The sequence below is a fragment of the Sceloporus undulatus genome, chromosome 1 (assembly GCF_019175285.1).
Source record: "Sceloporus undulatus isolate JIND9_A2432 ecotype Alabama chromosome 1, SceUnd_v1.1, whole genome shotgun sequence".
In the NCBI taxonomy this organism is placed as follows: Eukaryota; Metazoa; Chordata; class Lepidosauria; order Squamata; family Phrynosomatidae; genus Sceloporus; species Sceloporus undulatus.
The window spans coordinates 143,009,934-143,029,394 of record NC_056522.1 but is presented as its reverse complement, the minus strand read 5'-3'; the positions used below and the strand labels follow the sequence as shown (position 1 = coordinate 143,029,394).

Genomic DNA, 19,461 nt, shown 5'->3' with positions numbered 1-19,461 from the left:
TTTTTAAAAAATATAGAATTGACTTCTTGGAGGAGTTGGTCTTTGTCCTGGGATCCTGGGGGAAGAAAAATGGCCCCCAGTGTTTGCCTCTTTCTATGTAGAACATATTGTTTCTTTGGAATGATTTTCTTTTATATAACTATTGGGAACCCTTTGTGTGGAAATAATTGGTTTTGTACTTCATTTCAAAATGGTCCGAGCATCAGCAGTAAAATACCCAGAGATTTGTTTTTAGAGAGACTGAAATGGGTGAATATTTATTTCTACAAAAATGCAACACTTCTAGTTAAAATCCAAAGTAAATCAATATTCTGGCTCGTTATCATAAATTCTAGCCTAAATGGACAATTTCATCCAAAAAGTTTTTAAAATAATTACATACTCAAGCTAGGAAATGCTAAGGCTGCAGCCCTACACAGAGTTACATTTGGAAATTTTGGAGGGAAAATGAAGTAGAAATTGGAAGTCACTCTGTTACTTGAAGAACATACCACATTTTTATATATAACTTGGTTTGGCTTAGAATTATCATGTTTGGTGTATTAAAAATAAGGATTCAGAAAACAATTTCAAATTAAATTTTCTTTTTACATTTTCTTTCTTCCCCCCTGAGTTGTAAGGAGCCTCATTGATTTTGCCTGCCATGAAAAACAAACAACTATTGGAAGAGAAGAAAACATTACTGTTGTTGTTTGCCTTCAAATTGTTTCTCATTTATGGTGACCCTAATGTGGCTTGAATTCCCACTTGGCCATGAAAACCCACTGTTGACCCTGGGCAAGTCACACTCTCTCAGCCTCGGAGGCTGGCAATGGCCATTCTCTGAAGAAACTTGCCAAGAAATTCCTGTGATAAGTTCACCTTAGGGTTGTCATAAATTGGAAACCACTTGAAGGCAACCAACACGAAAATGAACCTATCATGGGATTACTTGACAAAATTTGTTCAGTGGGTTTGCCTTTGCCTTCCTCTGAGGCTGAGAGACTGTGACTTGCCTAAGGTCACCCAGTGGGTTTCCATGGCTGAGTGGAGAGTCAAGCCCTGTTCTCTAGATTGTAGTCCCAACACTCAAACCACTACATCATGCTGACTCCCAGAAGAAAGATTAGTAAAAGAGAGAAAATTATTTTGTCTCTGTTGGTCCTCCATAGTGTCAAACAGACATTAAGCATTTATTTCTGTAAAAAGAACCAAAAAAGGGAACCAAAACCACAAATTACAATGATCCGATAGTTTACATTAGTGTTTCTCAGGTGTGTGTCTGGGGGAAAGAGAGACTGACATTTATTTTTCTAATATGCTCAGGGCCTGTACCATATTTGTGCCCATTGACTACACTTGTGTAAAGTGAGAAACTGGGCAAGCCTGGTTAGAGTCAGACAGTCACAGTTTTTGGATTGTTGTGAAGCTGGGGCAGTGGGTACTGTCAGGGAAACCACAGATCCTAGCAGGATCTTTGTTAAAGAGTTTTCTAAGACAGGTTGAAATAGAGTTAGAGCAGTCAGAGAAAGAATGTGAGAGCTAGTCCAGGGGAAGGGAAGGGAGAAGATCTGAATTGGGCTTTGGGGCCCTAAGAATGAGGAGTGAGTTCAGAGAAAAGTGTTACTTGGTTTGAAACAGAAGGGTTACTGTATATGTGGAACCATATTTTATATTTTATTCGTTCTATAATAAATCTTCACTCTTCTTATTTTCTATAGCTCTTGTCTGGATATTTTATTTTAATAATTTATAAGGAGAATTTGTCAGACTTTATCACACTGAACCCACTGGCCATCACAATCTGGGATAGAGGTCACCTTGAGGCCTAAGTACAGCCTGCCTTCTCCAAGCTCAGGCTTGCCATCCATGAATTTAAGCCTCCATGGATGGCATGCCCCATTGCTGCTGCTAATGGCAGTTTGTGCATGCTGCTGATGTATAGAGGCTGCGTGTGTGGGTGCTGCCATTAAGAACCATGGGACATAAAACATACATACAAAAGTGAGCATTAATAATACTAACCCTAACCTGTTACAGTATTACAAAACATCACTCATTAAAATGTGCTGGAAATGTGCTCTGGATGGGCATCCAGTGGCTTGCCCACCAGCACTGGTTTGCAGATGACCGCTTGGAGTAGCACTGCTATGCATAGTCTTACATTAAAATGTATGTGCTGCATAGTTTTTCAAAATAATGTGGGAGCAATTAAGATATGAACACCTTAAACATTATATGCATCATATTAGAAAAGAAAATATTCCAAAATCTATTTCCCCAAATTTTCCCATTAAAAAAGCTTTTTGTGTGTGTGCGTGTGTGTGGGGGGGAGGACAGGTATAAAAGTTGTTTTTTATTCCCATCCCCCCCAGGGGGGAGGTGGAATCGACTTCACAATTCTAGTTAGGCTGCTGTTCTCCATTGGCTTCTGTGGGAGCTAAGCAATGTGGACATGAGGAAGTTGAATGGTGTGTAGTTTAGATGTCACAATCTTGGATTGGAATAAGTGGTGTGGTGTGGTGTGGTTATTTGCTTTCCTTCACTCTTTCCCCCATATGCTGGTTTTGTGTTTCTTTAATCATTTGTTTAAGCCACAGTTTCAGTTACGTTTGAAGCATGTTTCCTAACCAGGATGTCAAACTATAAATTGATTTTAAACGAAGACTAAACAGCAGTTTAAATTACAGTTGCTTAGTTTGGATGCAATGGTAAACTTTCAAAAACCTATGTAAGAAATGCCAACATGGGTGCATAATGGTAGTGTTGAGGGGGAACAAGAGAATGCAGTGATTTCATATACCCACTGTTCATTAAACCATGATTGTTACATAAGATAGAACAATCTGGACCCCCAAATATGTCGATAGAAGACACTCCATTTGGCACACAGAACCATTAGTCAGCATGTTTGAAGCCAAGTATGCTATTTCAAATTTATTTTGATCACCGTCCCATTAAAACTCTAGCATCTGTTGCTTGTGAAACCAAAGGCTTGTCAAAGTTTGCAGTTATTTATTTTTTCCTTTTTTCATCTTTCTGGGCTGGCAGGTAATTTTAGCTGGCAGTGTTACTCCACTGCATGGCTGCATAGTCTCTAATGGCAAATCAATGGCATTCTTTTCATTCTGCCCATTTGGCTGCTCTTCTCAAAGAAAAGGAAATGATTGTTTATTTCCATATACCTGAGCCCTGAGGAAGTTTTGCATAACCAGATGAAAACTTGGCATCAATATTAAGCAGGTTCTCAGATTTTTGTAGAACTCAGTGTTTCACAATAAGTAACTGGAAATGCTGCTAATTACTAGGCTTTGTGTAAACAATTATACCTTTATGTAAAACTCAGTAGGAGATGGTTACAGGGTTCAGGTTTTTTTCCCCAAGAGCAAAAATATTTTCTTTTTAATGAATGAAAGTAATTTGTATCTGTTTATTTTGGGGTAAAAAAACAACAACAACCTCCCAGGTCGTTTCTAGAACTATCAGATGTAGGAGTCCAGTAATTATCTTTTTTCCAATTGGTCAAGGACCAGCAGTATATTTGTTTCCATTGTACTGTATCCCTTGGTATCTGCGGACTTGCCTTCTGTGGATTTGCGTATCCGCGGATGGCAAACCTGTGTCGTCCCTAATGGCAGGGTCTTCTCGCCCCCAAGGTCCTCAAGGAAAACAGTTGAATGCAGGCAATGGCAGAAGCAGCAGCAGCAGCTGCCAAGGCGAAGTGAGGCACAGAGGGTTGGTCAAGCAGACAGATGGACTGGCAGAGGGAGCCCACCGAGAGCGAGTGAGCAGTACGGCGAGGGGGCTTGCATAGGGAGGACAAGGTGCCCTAAAAACCCCTGGACCCTGGAAGGGGGGTGGCAGCCTGGGCTGGGCCTCACTGCCAGGGTCTCCTCAGGGGTCCATGAGGGTGGCAGATGGGCCCTGTGGTCTTGGAGGGAGGCCTAGTGGGGATGCTAGGGTCTCCTCGGGGGTCCATGAGGGTGGCGGATGAGCCCTGTAGCCTTGAAGGGAGGCCTAGTGGCTCTGTGGCCCTTCTTCCCTGCCTTTGCCATGCACATGTGGAGGGGCCATAGTGCTCTCTCTCAATCTCTTTTCCCCTTCCCAGATGTATTGCATTCATGAAGTGGTTTACTACTTTTGGAAACTGTTACAGAACTGCATAGTTATTTCTATGTACCTATAACTACTGGGGCCCCCGCCGGTGAGTGACTGCCACTTTTAGCAGGCTTTCTCTAACTATTTCATGTGAAATAAAAAATAATTCAGTTGACCATCATGGGATGGTTCATTTCATAGCGTAACATAAGCAAAGAATGATAGATTCCTGTTCTACATTGTAAAGTGGTGTGGGGCGAGAATAGGAAAGGAGATACAAAGATAATGGGATACATCTGTGTGCATGTAATTATAATAGGATTATTGTGGTCTATCCATACTAGGATACTCTGATTCAAATGCCTTCAGAGCTGAGCTGAAGTTTGAGTTTAGGTGCAGGGATTTAATCAAACATCAACACTGTTGAGCCTGTGCCAAGGCCCGTGCCAAGCCCCATGAATCAGTAGGATACCTGTGCTGCCAACCGTATGGCCATTGAAAGAGCGAGTGAGAGAGTGAGAACTGATGACAAGACAGGGGATCATCCTCTATCACCGACTCCATCATTTGTGTACAAGTAGAGCGCAGCTCACTGAGGGGATCTTGCCTGAAAGACTGAAAACTTGAAGCTGGCACTGATTAGCTCAAAGGCCAATTCAATTTCCTACTACAGTACTTGACCCTAACTGTAGGCTGTACAGTAATTTAGTATGATTATCATGTTATAATTGGAACCAGCACAGCAGATAGTCTGGAAATAATGTACTGATTAACAAACCTTGTTCTCGAAGTTGGTTTTGTGTGAGAGCTTGCTACTCACACTGTGTGCAGTGACATTTTTTGTGTTCTATAAATGTGACATCAATATGACCTCTTTTGAACAGATGAGGTTCAAAAGATTAGGTTCTATTTCAGTGGTTCTCAAACTTTGGCCCTCCAGATGTTTTGGGCTTCAACTCTCAGATGTTCCTGCCAGTACAGCCAATGGTCAGAAATACTGGAAGCTGAAGTCCAAAACATCTGGAGAGCCAAAGTTTGAGAAGCACCGCTCTTGGGGAAATGCATAAGACTACTTAACAATTTTGTTGTTGTTGTGTGTGCTGTTTGTGAGATGCTCTGGAGGTGAACATGTATTGCATTCATCACGTGGTTTACCACTTTTGGAAACTGCTACAGAATAGGGGAAATTGCATAGTTATTTCCATGTACCTATAACTACTTGTGCATGCTGAATTAAATGGGTTTTTATAGACTGATCCTTTATTATTGTGGTAAACATTGGGCTGTACCTGTTGATTGCAAAATAACTATGTAAAGTCAAAAATGAAAAACTTCCCATCCATCTTATTGTCTCTGATTATTACAAGTTTTAGCTTCTTATGATAATGCTCTTTTAGAAAAATGTGCAAACATTTTAGCTTTATACATTAAACCATGTATCCTCCAACATCATTAAACTCGTGTAATGGAGAAAGCAAGACTCATGATTATACAGGGATTGATTTTCTAAAAAGCCCTAACAATTCTGATGCTTTATGTTTAACTGAATTTAATACAACTGTATTAAAACAAATTATGTTTTTCCCCAGTTTATTTCAGGATTTGAAGTTCTGGAAATATTGTATACATGGCAAGGAACATAAAATTTCTTTCAACAGTTTTAATGTTGTTGTTTCATGATTACGTATCAGCTGAAGATGGTGATATAAGATCAAGTAAGCATCAACATTATTTTCTAACCATGGCTTATCAATGAAAAGTGAAGGCTTTCCTAAAAATTTTTTTTCCTTCTTCTATATGATACAGATACAATATGCATTGTAATGGATTCATTTAAAGTATATTTAAAGAAATTGTATATTTTGTCATGGGTATATGTGCCTTATAATTAAACTTTTAGAGCTCTAGTTTTAGTATATTGTATTTAAACTACACAGTATGACAATTAAAAAAATCACAACTGCAGACAGTCCAGTTTCTTTCTCCAGTTGTTTTACAGGCAGGCGATATTTTTTCTAAAGCTGGGAAAGAGGTCTATGCTAATTTACCTTTATTCCCTACCTTCTTGCACTACCTGCATGAAAACTGCAAGCTTTCCTTGTGTCTGCAGTATTGCTTTCTCATGGCTTCTTAACACTTTGGCCCAGTTCTGACATTATGCTCAGTGTCCAAAAACCTGTAATCTCTTGGGCAAGAAGTTTGTCAGGTTTACACACTCATTTCCCCCTCTTTTTGTTGTGTGCCTGGCTTAATAGAGCCTTCCCAGGTCTAATCTGCACTGCAGAAATAATGCAGTTTGACACAGTTTTAACTGCCATAGCTTAATGCTGAGGAATCCTGGGATTTGCAGTCGCACCAGAGCTCTGTGACAGAAAAGGCCAAGTATATCTCAAAAACTACAAATCCCAGAATTCCTTAGAACTGAACCATGGCAGTTAAAGCAGTGTCAAACTACATGATTTCTGCAGTGAAGATTAGACCCAAGTTTGTTAAATCACCATTTTGGGTAGTGTCTAAACAAGGAAAGTGGCTTAAATGCTCTGTACTAAGCAGGTTGCAATCCATCATACTTGGAGATGAATCTGAAGCCCACTCCCTGCATTATCATCAAACAAACCATGTTCTGTGCTGCTGTCAATCACATCTTTGCTTGTCTCAGAATAAGCTATACAGTGGACCCTTGTTATACGCTGGGGTTTGGTTCCAAGATCTCCCGTGTATAACAAAATCCGTGTATGCTCAAGTCCCATTAAATATAATGACATAGCAAAATGGTGTCCCTTATAAAAATGGAAAATCAAGGTAAATTTATACTTTTTTTGAACATTTACAAACTGTGGATGCTTGAATCTGTGTATTAAAAAATCCATGTATAAGAAGGGCCAACTCTGTAAGATAGCTTTGGTGCCACACTAAACTACAAATCCTAGATTTCCATAGCATTGAGCCATGACTGTTTAAGCAGTATCAAACTGCATTATTTCTGCAGTGTGGATGCACCCTAACTCTCAGATTTTGGCCTGAGATGATATTGGACTGGCACCCCGTTGTTTTCAGAGATGATCCTAAATCGTGTAAAATTTCTGTTCAATCACAAAACCTGGGAGGTTTTACAAGCACTTCTGTTTTTTAAAAAAGAATATTTCTGGCCCCCAACAGACCTGTTGGGATGGCATGGCCTTTAAATAGCCAGCCTTCCTCCTCATATTTTCTTTGAGGGTAACTGGTTGATTTATACCAATCCTTTCTGGGTTGGGTGGGGGATAGAGGGGCCCAGAGTTCACACTTTGCACATCTATGTCCAGAAAAAAAAATTCAAAATGACGTCTTGATTTATTTATTTTTCCTGGTAATTTGAAATCAACTGATTGGGTCACTTGCTTTCATCTACCAACTCTTGTTGCACATTGGTTACAGCCTATATTAGAAGATAGCTTTATACATCTCAGAAGAAAAACAGGATTCCTATGCATGTGAAGTACTCCAAGCCGCAGGCAATTTGTGTTACTCAGAAACAGGCAATTTCTGTTAACTTACTTGATGTATTCAAACAATTTGCCATTCATTGGGCAGAGATAGGATAACCTTCAATGGACAGAGGTACAGTACATAAAAGAAGACCATTTGAGTACATATTAATCTGGTATACTTTGGTACATGGTTAAATATTATGTGGTTAGAGACAACTAAATGTGGTTAGATGTGACCACTTCCTGAGAATATTTTAAAGCTTGTGGTTTCACTCGGGTGAATTGTCAAAACCACAAACCAGGATTTTAAATCATTTAAACCATTCCCTCTATACTGTGGAAAAATTATGTATTTTACTGCATCGCCACCCCACCCTGACAGTCCTCAGTTCTCAAACAGTCTTATTAATACAACCTTTTCCAGGTAATTTCTAAAGGTATACAACAAATTATATATTAACAAAGGAAGACAATAAAGATTTAGCAAAAAGTGAACAAGAGACGACTTAGTGTAGCATGTATTTGGATGGAAGTGACTCCACAAATGGATTGTCTGAAAGATTTCTATACTGCCATTCATATATTGCAGATTTCTCTGCCTCTTGATCTTTCTTGCCAAACTTGTCAGTTAGCTTGCCAGTAGCCATAAGAGAAAGTCACCAAGTGGGCATTCGGTGAAAGGTTGAAAATAGCCACATATAAACTCCAACCTAGGGGTTTATCACCCAGGATGGATCCCGTGCAGAAACTTGATTTAAAGTGAAAAAAAACCCACAAAAGCAGGTTGTTTTTCACATGACGTTCAGGGTTAACCCGAAGAGAAATTAGACATAACCTGCAAAAGTGGGTAGTTTTTCAGATGACATTAGTGTCAATGAGACATTCATCTGAATGCAAAGTTGACAAAACCTGTTCCTTTTTACTTTTGGAAACTTCCTGAAAGTAAAAAGGAGTGTGTGTTGTCAACTTTGCATTCAGATTAATGTCACATTATTTCTCATTGACGTCAATGTGTCTGAAAACCAACCTGCAAAAATTGGTGTTTTGCGGATTTTAAAATTCTGTTCCTGCATAGGATTTAACCAGTTTGCCACCACTTTGCCTCCCTGTGATAAAGTCCCTAGAAAAATACAGGATACAAACTCCATCCTAGAGAAAGTTAGTTGTGTTTAAACCCTGGTGAGATTAACAAATCTCTGTTAGTTGTGACCAATTTAAGTCCTTTTACGGTAGTTAAAAAGAGAGATGTAATGCAGTCCTGTGCATGTTTAATCCGAAGTAAGTCTGAATGTTTTCAATGAGTTTTACACCCCAGATTACAGTAGCCTTAATGTTGTCTGATTTTCTTGTGAACAAATAACCTCTTAATATAGCATGTATTTGGATGGAAGTGACTCTACAAACTGATTGTCTGAAAGATGTCTATACAGTACTGCCATTCAATCAAAGACTCTTATAATTCATCACGTTTGAATGCTAGTGGCCTGAAGAGACTATTTTTATAGATACCTGAACTTTGTTTAAACAAAAATAACATACATTCTTTAATTCTCCACCTCTCTTTTTAAGGTTGCCGTACTGCCCCAACAGATTTAGTTTTCATCTTGGATGGCTCCTACAGTGTTGGCCCTGAAAACTTTGAAATTGTCAAAAGATGGCTTGTAAACATTACAAGTAACTTTGATATAGGACCAAAGTTTATTCAAGTTGGAGTAGTTCAGTACAGTGATTATCCTGTACTTGAAATTCCACTTGGGTCCCACGATTCCAATGAAAACCTAGTCAGAGCAATGGAATATATACAGTACTTGGGTGGAAATACACAAACAGGGAAAGCAATTCAGTTTTCTCTTGACCACCTATTTGCCAAATCCTCAAGATTTCTTACAAAAATTGCTGTTGTTCTTACTGATGGTAAGTCACAAGATGACGTCAAAGACGTGGCAGCCGAAGCAAGAAAAAACAAGATCACCCTGTTTGCGATTGGAGTCGGTTCAGAAACTGAAGAGGAAGAACTGCGAGCAATTGCCAACAAGCCTTCATCAACCTATGTATTCTACGTTGAAGATTATATTGCAATATCCAGAATAAGAGAAGTAATAAAACAGAAACTCTGTGAAGGTAAATATTAATGTATTTTTGCAATCAATCTTTTTTGTTTTGTTTTGTTTTGTTTTAGATGTACAGTGGGTCATTGATATTCACTGGGATTGCATTCCAGGAGCCCCCATGGATACCAAAATTCATGGATGCTCAAGTCCCATTATATACAATGGTACAATAAAATGGTGTCCCTTATGTAAAATAGCAAAATCAAGATTTGCTTTTTTGTAATTTTTAAAATATACATTTTCAAGCCATGGATGATTGAATCTGTGGATACAGAGAGCTGACTGTATCGTGTGCAGTTGCAGTGTGTTGACCTCACTTATTTCAACCACATATGTTTTATGGATATCCCGGGCCTACCTAGTACAAACTCATGCTATTCAACTATTTAGTTTATCATTATTGCAGACTGGCAAGTCACCTGGAAACAGGGTTTCAAAGAGGAGTCTTTCTCAAGACATTTCAGTTTCTACTGCAGATAGTGGGAGATGTAGGGGAATGCCTGCTGTGCCTTTGTGTATACATGTTGATCACAAGTTCATGTGTGAACTGACATCTGAAATTTTATCTATGGTACCTTAAATAAGCAAGTGAATTTAACAAGGAAGGGGTGTGTTCAATAAAAGGAAGCAGGTTTCATATTATGAAAAAATAAGTATTTGCATGAGAAGTGAGGAAATGTAACTCACTGCCAAGTCAGACTTTGTAATCACTACATCTGGCAATTCCCAAGTCTAGACTAGCTGTTAAGTGTATGAAACTTTATCTGGCTGACCCTCCCTTGGTCTTTGCAGCAGCTTTATCAGTCTGCTGAGGCAAAAATGACAGTGGAGGGGCCTGAGAGGGACTTTTCCTTTGAACGAGTGTCAACCATTAGATTTATCAATATGGTTCTGAAATGAGAAAATAATAATAATAATAATAATAATAATAATAATAATAATAATATGAACTGAAGAAAATTGCCAACAAGTTCTTATTAATATTTGTATTTTATCTTTGTGTGATGTAGAAATTTTCAGGGAAGGCTACAACATGTCCTCCTGCTTCCACTGCCGTTGTGTTCCAGCAGTTAATCTTCCTATGTTTTCAGTATCATGTTTCAGTTTACAGAAGGGATGAGTAACTTCAGTGGGTTGAGGGTCTTTTTTTCCTGGAACCCACTGTGGCATTACCCCACTACTACTACATGTCACCCAAATTTGGTGGCGGAAATGAAAAAAGAAAGAGAGAGAGAGAAAAGAAAAAGAAGAAGGTTATTTCTGGTTAGATTTTTTGGCATTTTAAAGGCTTAAACAAGATATTCAGGGACATACATGTTCTTCAGGAGAACCCTACTTCCCAGAGGCTTTAAGTGTAAAATATGATGATGGTGATTTTTTTTTTTTTTTTGCACACAAAAAGTTCCATGTGGATCCTCAAATAGTACTTTGGTATGCTTTCTCCCTTCGTCTCACGTTTCTCTTTTTGGGGACAAATTTAAGTTCTCCACCCCTAAGAATAGCAATAGCAAGTAGCGAGTACATTTCTATACCGCTTATCAGTGCATTTAAGCACTCCCTAAGCGGTTTACAAAGTGTAAGCTAATCATTTTAGCCACCTCGGAAGGATGCAAGCCTGAGTAGAGCTTGAGCCCCCTTGGCTGGGATTGAACTCACAACTTTGTGGTTTGTGAATGAGTGGCTGCAGTACAAGCATTTAACCACTGCGCCACCAGGGCTTCTAAGAAGTCTGAATAACAGAGGATTGTTATATTGTTCTGCATCAGGAAAAAAATGTTGGCATTAGTATTATAAAACTTCCTTTAACATTCTAGCTTAAATACCTAATATTGTATTGTATGTGTATGTCTGTATTTAAAAATACTGTTCAGAAAACTTGGATCTTTTTTCACAAGCATGGCATACCCCATTAGAATTAATACACTTTCAAGTCCATAGCAGTATCAGTAGATGCAAAGAAGGCAAAGCACAACTGTTTTAATGGGAAAATAAAGAAGGCTGGGAGGTGGAGGATGGACAAACGCTTGCCCCTCAAGTCTCCTCCACTGCCTGGCTTCCTCCCAGTGAGAAGGCCAGGTGGTGGAGGAGGTAGACCGGCAAATGCTTGCCCTGCAAGTTTCCTCCACTTCCCAGAAGAAAGCTGGGCAAAAGAGAAGCCTTTTGCCCATCTCCTTCCACCCATCCTTCTTCTTAGGACATAGCCAAACAGCAGAGTGTTTGCCCATCCTCCTCCACCTGTCCTCCTTAGGAATTAGTTATCGTTTGAGGGCTGACAGGAGTTTTTCACTGATTAACATGGTTGTCTCTTTCAAAAGCCTTCATTCTTGGAGAAACTGAATTGGGTAGAATTCTGTGTAGCACAGTGAAAGATTCAGTAATTTTCTAACCACAACAGGACAAATAGAACGTTGTAGAAGCAAATGGTTGCATTGTGCTGATTAATATTCTTTGACTCCACATGAATGGCTGAATGCTTACTCTGTCTACCACACATGCACACACAAATAAGCAGACCCACCATTCTGGAGAGGTCCCCACGAGTAGCTGTGATATGAGTGGCAGTCCATGGATAGATGTTTGCATGTATGAAGATGTTTCATAGCATTCTAACATGCTCCCACAATAAATGCAGGCACTGTCAGTGATATTGGTAGTGTAACAGTGTTGATATTTCATTTAGTAAAATTATTATCAAATGGTAATAACAACATTTATATCACGCTAAAATCAATAATGAAATCTCCTTAAGTATTTCAAAAGATGCTTTAAATTGATTGGCCAGACCACATAGTCCAATAACTGAATTATGTACAGTGGGCCCTTGCCTTATGCGGGGATCCGTTCGAGACCCTCCTGCATAAGGCTAATTTCGCGTATGCTGGAGCCCCATTCATTTGAATGGGGCTCGTGCGTAGTGGCATTTTTTAAATTTATATACCGCTATTCCAAAGATCATAGCGGTGAACAACAAGTAAGCTAATTAGCAAGTAAGCTAATTTGCCCCCAACAGTCTGGGTACTCATTTTAGCGACCTCGGAAGGATGGCAAGCCTGAGTCGAGCTTGGGCCCTTTTGCTGGTCTTGAACTCGCAGCCTTGTGGTTTCAAGTGAATGGCTGCAGTACAGGCATTTAACCACTGCGCCACCAGGGCTCCATGGTGGCGCAGGAGCATGCGGGGCGCCATGGGCACGCGGGGCGCCATGGGCACGCGTCCCATTCATTTGAAAGGGATGCGCTGGTCCGCACTCTCCCCGCGGTTTGAACGCAGGCGCTCAAGTCCGCCTGTGTATAATGTGGACGCACTGTATAATGCACTGAGTAATCACTTGGGAATTGACCTTGTAGTGTAAAATAGAGTATTGTCCCATATGATTCCAAGTTGTATATTATGCTACTTTCATATTATACCAATTAATTACATTTTTAATTTGTTGTTGTTGCTCTGCAGAATCAGTTTGCCCAACCAGAATTCCTGTGGCATCTCGGGATGAAAAAGGGTTTGACATCCTCCTAGGGCTAGGTGTGAAGAAAAAGGTGAAAAAAAGAATTCAGATCCCATCTACTAATGCAAAAGCTTATGAAATAACTTCACGCATTGATCTGTCAGAATTGACAAGGTACTTTCTTTTAGAGATTTATATCACTTGCTAATGAAACCTGTCTTCCTTATAATGTATTAAGTAATTGTTCCAGAATTGTTCTGGAATTTTTGAAGAATGCTGTCATTTATTCAGTTTTAAAAAAAATATTTTCCAGGAATGTCTTTCCAGAAGGCCTTCCTCCATCATATGTGTTTGTATCCACTCAGAGATTTAAGGTCAGAAAAACATGGGATTTGTGGAGAATTCTGAGCCTGGATGGAAGGCCACAGATAGCTGTTACTGTAAATGGAGAAGACAAAACAATGTCATTTACTACAACAAGCTTAGTAAATGACACTCAGGTTGTTACGTTTACTGCACCCCGTGTAAAGGTAATGAACATTTATTTATTACAATTTATTTTGTTGTTATGGGCCTTCAAGTCAACTCCAGTTTAGAACAACCTTATTTTAGGATTTGCTTGACAAGATTTCTTCAGAAGAGGTTTGCCGTTGCCTTACTCTGAGGCTGAAAGATAGTGGCATGTAATGCTCAAATCACCACGCTATGCTTTCTCTCTTGTAAGGTTTTCTTGACAAGATTTCATTAGACAGGATTGCTGTTGCTTCTCTTTTATACTGAAATAGTGTGATTTGTGCAAGGTCACAAAGTAGACTTATATGGCTGAGTGGGGATTCAAACCCTGGTCTCCCAGAGTCCTAGTCCAACATTCAAATCACACACTCTCTTTAATTCATTAATTGCATGGATATCTTACTTGTTCCTTGATGAGCTCATGGCCCTCTTCCTCCCCAGTTCATTTTCCTCCCCACTTCATCTTCATGGGCCCAAAACAGATGGCCTGAAAGATGCGGCGTCTGGCCACTTTGGGGGTGTGGTGTGCAGATGACATATGCTCCTGATGCATCTGGAAGCTGCGCTGAGGCTGCCAAAGGTGGTCTGAAGCCACCGGCAAAAGGAACAGCAAAAGTCCAGTCCTTGCCAGCAGCCCATTTGGGACTGCATTAGTGGCCTGCTTTCAGAGTGGACCATCCAGTCACCGTGGTCGCTGGCCTATCTGCTTTGCCCCTCCATCATGTGAGTTTGATTATGATGAGAGAGAGCAAATGGCCCATGGTTATCCAGTGAGTTTCATGACAATGGTTCCACTTCCACTTCACTCATGGATTGAAATGTTTATAACTAAACTGTGCATTTTGGTGCAAAGAGAGTGCTTCACCACTCTCATAACTAAGGATCAGCAGTGATTTACCTTTAGTCCTTGAGTACACATTGAGCACATTCTTGAGGATAAATATATGAGTACAAAATCCTCATGGTATTTGTCAGTTTTGAATGGCATGCCATGTAAAGTTTGGCATGTTTTCCTTTGAAAGGCATCAAGTCTTAAGACAGAATGATGTGATTTTAGTATTATCTATGCTTTTTCCTCAGACAGCACTTTTGCAATTTCCAAAGTGGTATCAATTTAGGTTGTCATATTCTGGCTTCCTGTTGCTTTATTCAGAAATGCATTTCTGCTTGTCTTTTCCATATATATATTAAAAATCTGTGCTACTTGAGCATTCCTTTAGCCTAAAAAATGAGATATAACTACCCAAACAAATAAACAATGGCTTCATAACATAGCAACCCTATTGCTAGTCCCAGCAAGAACAGTGCTATTGAATCAATGTGATTTGCATAAATACAGGCTTTGTTGTTGGTTTGTACCTTCAAGTTGTTTCATAAGGTTTTCTTGGCAAGATTAGTTACACCATGCTTGGTCCAAGCATAGGTTTATCATGTAGTAATTCATTCAGTGGATATACAGTAATAACAACTAAAGCCTGGCTTTAGGCCCTCGTAATACCTTAGTAACTTTCTCCCAGAAGCCACAAACTGTAGAAATGAATCTTGGTGTGTTTATAGTTTACAGGCAATAATTGTGGAGGCGGGGAATCACTTTGCTCCCTATCTTACTGGATGTAATATTAATTTAGATTGATGGCAGCAAGTATATTTGAAATCAGTTAATTTAATGTCTTTTGTCTTAGCAACATGAATTATATGCGTATAGGTTTACAGTACTTTTTCATTTCTCCCCTCCCCAGATGTTGTTTGATGAAAGCTGGCATCAAATTCGTCTCTTAGTAACAGAAGAAGATGTAACGTTATACATAGATGATCAAGAAACAGAAGTGAAGCCATTGAATCCTGTTTTAGGGATCTATATTAGCGGAGTGACTCAAATAGGAAAATATTCTGGGAAAGATGAGACTGTACAGGTATGATTCTGTTCAGAATGCTTCCTTTGCAAAAGACAGCTACACCTGCCCAACCTGAGGCTGGCAGCCTGATCCTGAGCATGATTTCCTTGGAACAGGTTCCATTCAATTTAGCAAAATATAGTTCCCAATTTAGTTGTTATCCACTATATTATCATGATCACCATCATTACCACCACCCACCACCATATGAATGTTTGCCTCTCTTAATATTCTTTCTCCTTCAGTGTACACTTTCTGGTTCAGGCAATCACATTTTGGCATACCATACTTACTCGACTATAAGTCAAGAAATTTATGCCCCAAAATGGACTCCAAAATCCTAGGTAGACTTATAGGCGGGGCAATATGGTAAAATAGTAACCATATGAGCATAAAAGAGACTCACCAGAGGAAGGCTGACCAGATAACGCTCTCCCTGAACGCTCTCCTTCCAGGCTCCACGTGGGAACCCTGCCCCAATGGCTCCAAATGCTGCCAAGAGATCTCTCCCACTGCTGCCACTTTGTTCTCCTAGGCGAGGCTTCCCTCTGCCCATTTGGCCACTGGAGCTCCATAAAAACCAAGATTGGAGACAATTATTGGGATCTGGGTTCTGGTTTAAAGCAGCCCCTTCTTCCTTTTCTCCTTGGTGCCCCCCTCCCCCAACATTAGATGCCTCTCAAGATACATCCAAGGTGTGGAGGATGGTCAAGGAGCCAGAGCTAACCCTCCCCCTATAAAATTGAAATAATTTTCTGCAAAGGTTTTATAAAATGGAATAATTGGTATGTATTATTTCTACAAAGGGAATATCAGGATTGTAAAGCAGCTGTTCTACTTTTCAGTCATTGGCCTTTGTGGTAGTACTGAGGACACAGCATGTGAACTTTGGTGCTCTTCTGTTTCTTATGTACTGCTGACATCATACTTCAAAAATGTAATTTTAGATGCATTGTTGTAAACTGCCAAAACTAACGTGTAAACTGTTGTTTTTGTGTTTTATATATTTCTTTGAAGAACACTCAGCACTTTCAGCGTACATTTGCATTTTGCCATAGAGATAAGCATAGTGTGTACTGTACAAATCATTCTTTAGTAATAGAGGAATGGGTTATACAGTGTAAGATGTTCCAAATGATTACGGATATTGTTTCTAGTTTTTAATTATTTTTTTTAAAATCAAATTACATAACCATGCTGTAAACCAGTGTTAACAAAGACAAACATTGTGATTGACTCACTTTGGATCACCTGAAGCACAAAATCTTGAGGAACATTAATACACATGAAGTCCATTGGCTTAGCCACCACTACCCAATGTACTGGCAGAGATGTACAAATTTACAGTATACATTTTATAATAGGAAAGATACTAGGGCAGGATGGTGGGGGAAGAACATAGCTAGAGTATTCACACTGCAGTCAACCAAGTCAGATCCTTATTAAGGCAGCATATATATCCTTAAAATTTTTGTATTATAGGAGCACCATAGCTCAATAGGAGAGCATAGATTTTGCATGAGGAAAGTTCTACATTTTGTTCTTGGGATACCTCAATTAAACAATCTGAGGGAGCAGGGATGTGCATGAGAACCTGGATGACTGTTTTTAATTCATTAGATCACCATAGCCCAGCATAGCCTAGCAATAATTGTTTGGGAATTGAATAGTAGCTACACATTACATGGAAGGAGGAGTCTAGGTGTATTTCCTCTCATTGAACTGCAAAATTAGCTAGCAGAGGTTGTTATAAGGATTCTTATCATGTTATTTCTCAGGTTAGTATAAAAAGTTGTTTACTAAGCTGTTAGTTTCAGACCTGATCGGTTAGCTCCAGGAGTTGTTCTTATAAGCCACCTCAAGACTGGCAGTAAGATGCTTAAAATGTGGAAGAGTGCTAAACGAAACTTTGCTTAACAAAAAGTCTGTAACTGCCCTACCAGGTAAACCTGTTTCCAGAGTAATCTTAATTAGTTTTTCCTCTGTTCATGGCTTTTCCAATACTTGAGTTAATTTATTTCTTACTAAACTTGCAATCTACTTTTAAGACAAATATTATAAGTGCTTTCAAATTTTGGTTTATTGTGAATAAGGCAGTATGTGGGTACATGCTGCCTGATTGCTTTTGCTATAAGTAGGAATCGCTGAACATATCTACTGTGACATCCAGGCATAGAACTCTGGCTTGTGTCTCTCTGTCTTGTTTCTTACCAGCATCAAACCATAGGTTATTTGTCTGTCTTGGCAGGATTTTTATATTGCTATTAGTATACAGATGGAAGGTCTGTTGCTTGTTTAGCTGTTCTCAGTTGCTGAAAGGACAATTGGGCATCTTTCTTCTCATATGAAAATGCTGTGATAAAGACCATCAGAAATAATTATGTAATGAGATTTATCATATCTGCATTTCAGTTTGATGTCCAAAAGCTAAGGATCTACTGTGACCCTGAACAAAACAATCGAGAAACAGCCTGTGAGATACCTGGCTTTGTGAGTATGATGGGGAAACTCTATGAAGTTTTTGGGATATTTCTAAATAAAATTTAATAGTGGAGAGGAGAGATGTCCTATAAAGCCCTTCTTTTCTTTTTAAACAACATTTTTCTACAGTTGTGTTATGATAAAGAATCTGTCTATGAAATTTGAAAATTTATTGTACTAGCAATTACAAAGCATGCCTGGAATGGATATTTCTCCAGATGTAATAAGTCACCCCTGAGCTAGCAAAGGGAGTTAGTTGTTAGAGATTTTTTTCAATATATGTTACAAATAATTCCAGCAAAATATGAACCACAAATTAATAACATTGACTTAGGCTGACTAAATGGTGCAGAAAAAGGAGTTGTGCATCTGTGTGTCATACCTTCCAGCTGTCCTGGTGTGGCAGAGTCAGTCCTGATTAATTTACTATTGTCCTATTTGCTTTTCAAATGTCCCAATTTCTCATCCTCCCCTTCCCCCCTCTGTCCTCAGCTTACTTCAGTTGCTGCAAACTGAATTCAAAGTGTACAAGTAATTTGCACTGTTAAGTCAGCAGGTGGTAAAAGAAAGGAGGGGGAAAATCTTGCTCTTCCCAATAGGCAAAACCAAACTGCTGCAGCCTCTCCTAGGTTGCGTCTTTGTCCATGGTAGTGGCCCAAAACAGATGGGCAAGAAAGAACAGCTTCCATCCACTTCAAGGGTGTGCCGTGCAGATGGTGTACATCCCTGGATCGGCTGGAAGCTGTACTGAGACCACCTAAGGTGGCCCAAACCCAGCAATAAAAAAACACTCCCTGCTGGCAGCCCATTTTTGACCACTGCAGCAGCCAGCCAAGGGACTCATTGTTCCAGGCCACTAGTCTGCTTTGCCTCATGCATCAGGCCAAGGGTCCAAGCCACTTGTCCGATTTGCCCCATGTTGCCAGCTTGACTATACTCTGATATTGCTTGACAACAAGCGTCTTCCTTTTCTTCTCTAAAACTCTGGAGGATATGGTGTGTAGGTGTATAAAGCTACATTGGATCCCAAGATAGGATATAAGCACAATCAATAAATAATAATAAATAAATATAGATTTTTGTACAGTATCTGTTTATGGTTTTAATGCACATTTGATGACCTTTCTAACATGTTTGTTCTTTTCATTCCAGAATGGTGAGGTAGGCAAAAATCTTGCCTGTTCATACTGACATTAAAGGTAGTGTTTTAATATTAATAGTTAATTCACCATTATTCCATCAGGTGAGAAAGCTGTTTGTTTGAACTAGGGTCTTTTTGCCAGACCATTTTTGCAGTGGTGTCAGATCCTGGCTCTGAACTTAGAAATTATTTTCTTTATAAAGTGACTAATACTATGAATCCCCCCCCCCCGCGCTTCTTCTTCTTCTTTTTTAGCTGTTTACTGTTGGAATAAATTTGGTATGTTAATTATGCTCCACTTAGAATTAAAATAGGTTTATATGGGTAGTG

The 19,461-nt window shown here is 39.4% G+C and overlaps 1 protein-coding gene across 1 annotated transcript in view; it reads left to right on the top strand.

Moving 5' to 3' along the window:
• COL21A1 (collagen type XXI alpha 1 chain) overlaps positions 1-19,461 on the top strand; it is a 103,007-nt gene that overhangs the window by 4,198 nt on the left and 79,348 nt on the right. Inside the window, exons 2-8 of the mRNA XM_042438383.1 lie at positions 5,667-5,792; positions 9,117-9,668; positions 13,107-13,275; positions 13,415-13,631; positions 15,354-15,527; positions 17,922-17,999; positions 19,143-19,151. Coding sequence (XP_042294317.1) covers positions 5,705-5,792; positions 9,117-9,668; positions 13,107-13,275; positions 13,415-13,631; positions 15,354-15,527; positions 17,922-17,999; positions 19,143-19,151 — 1,287 coding nt within the window. The 5' untranslated portion in view covers positions 5,667-5,704. The remainder of the gene's footprint in view (positions 1-5,666; positions 5,793-9,116; positions 9,669-13,106; positions 13,276-13,414; positions 13,632-15,353; positions 15,528-17,921; positions 18,000-19,142; positions 19,152-19,461) is intronic.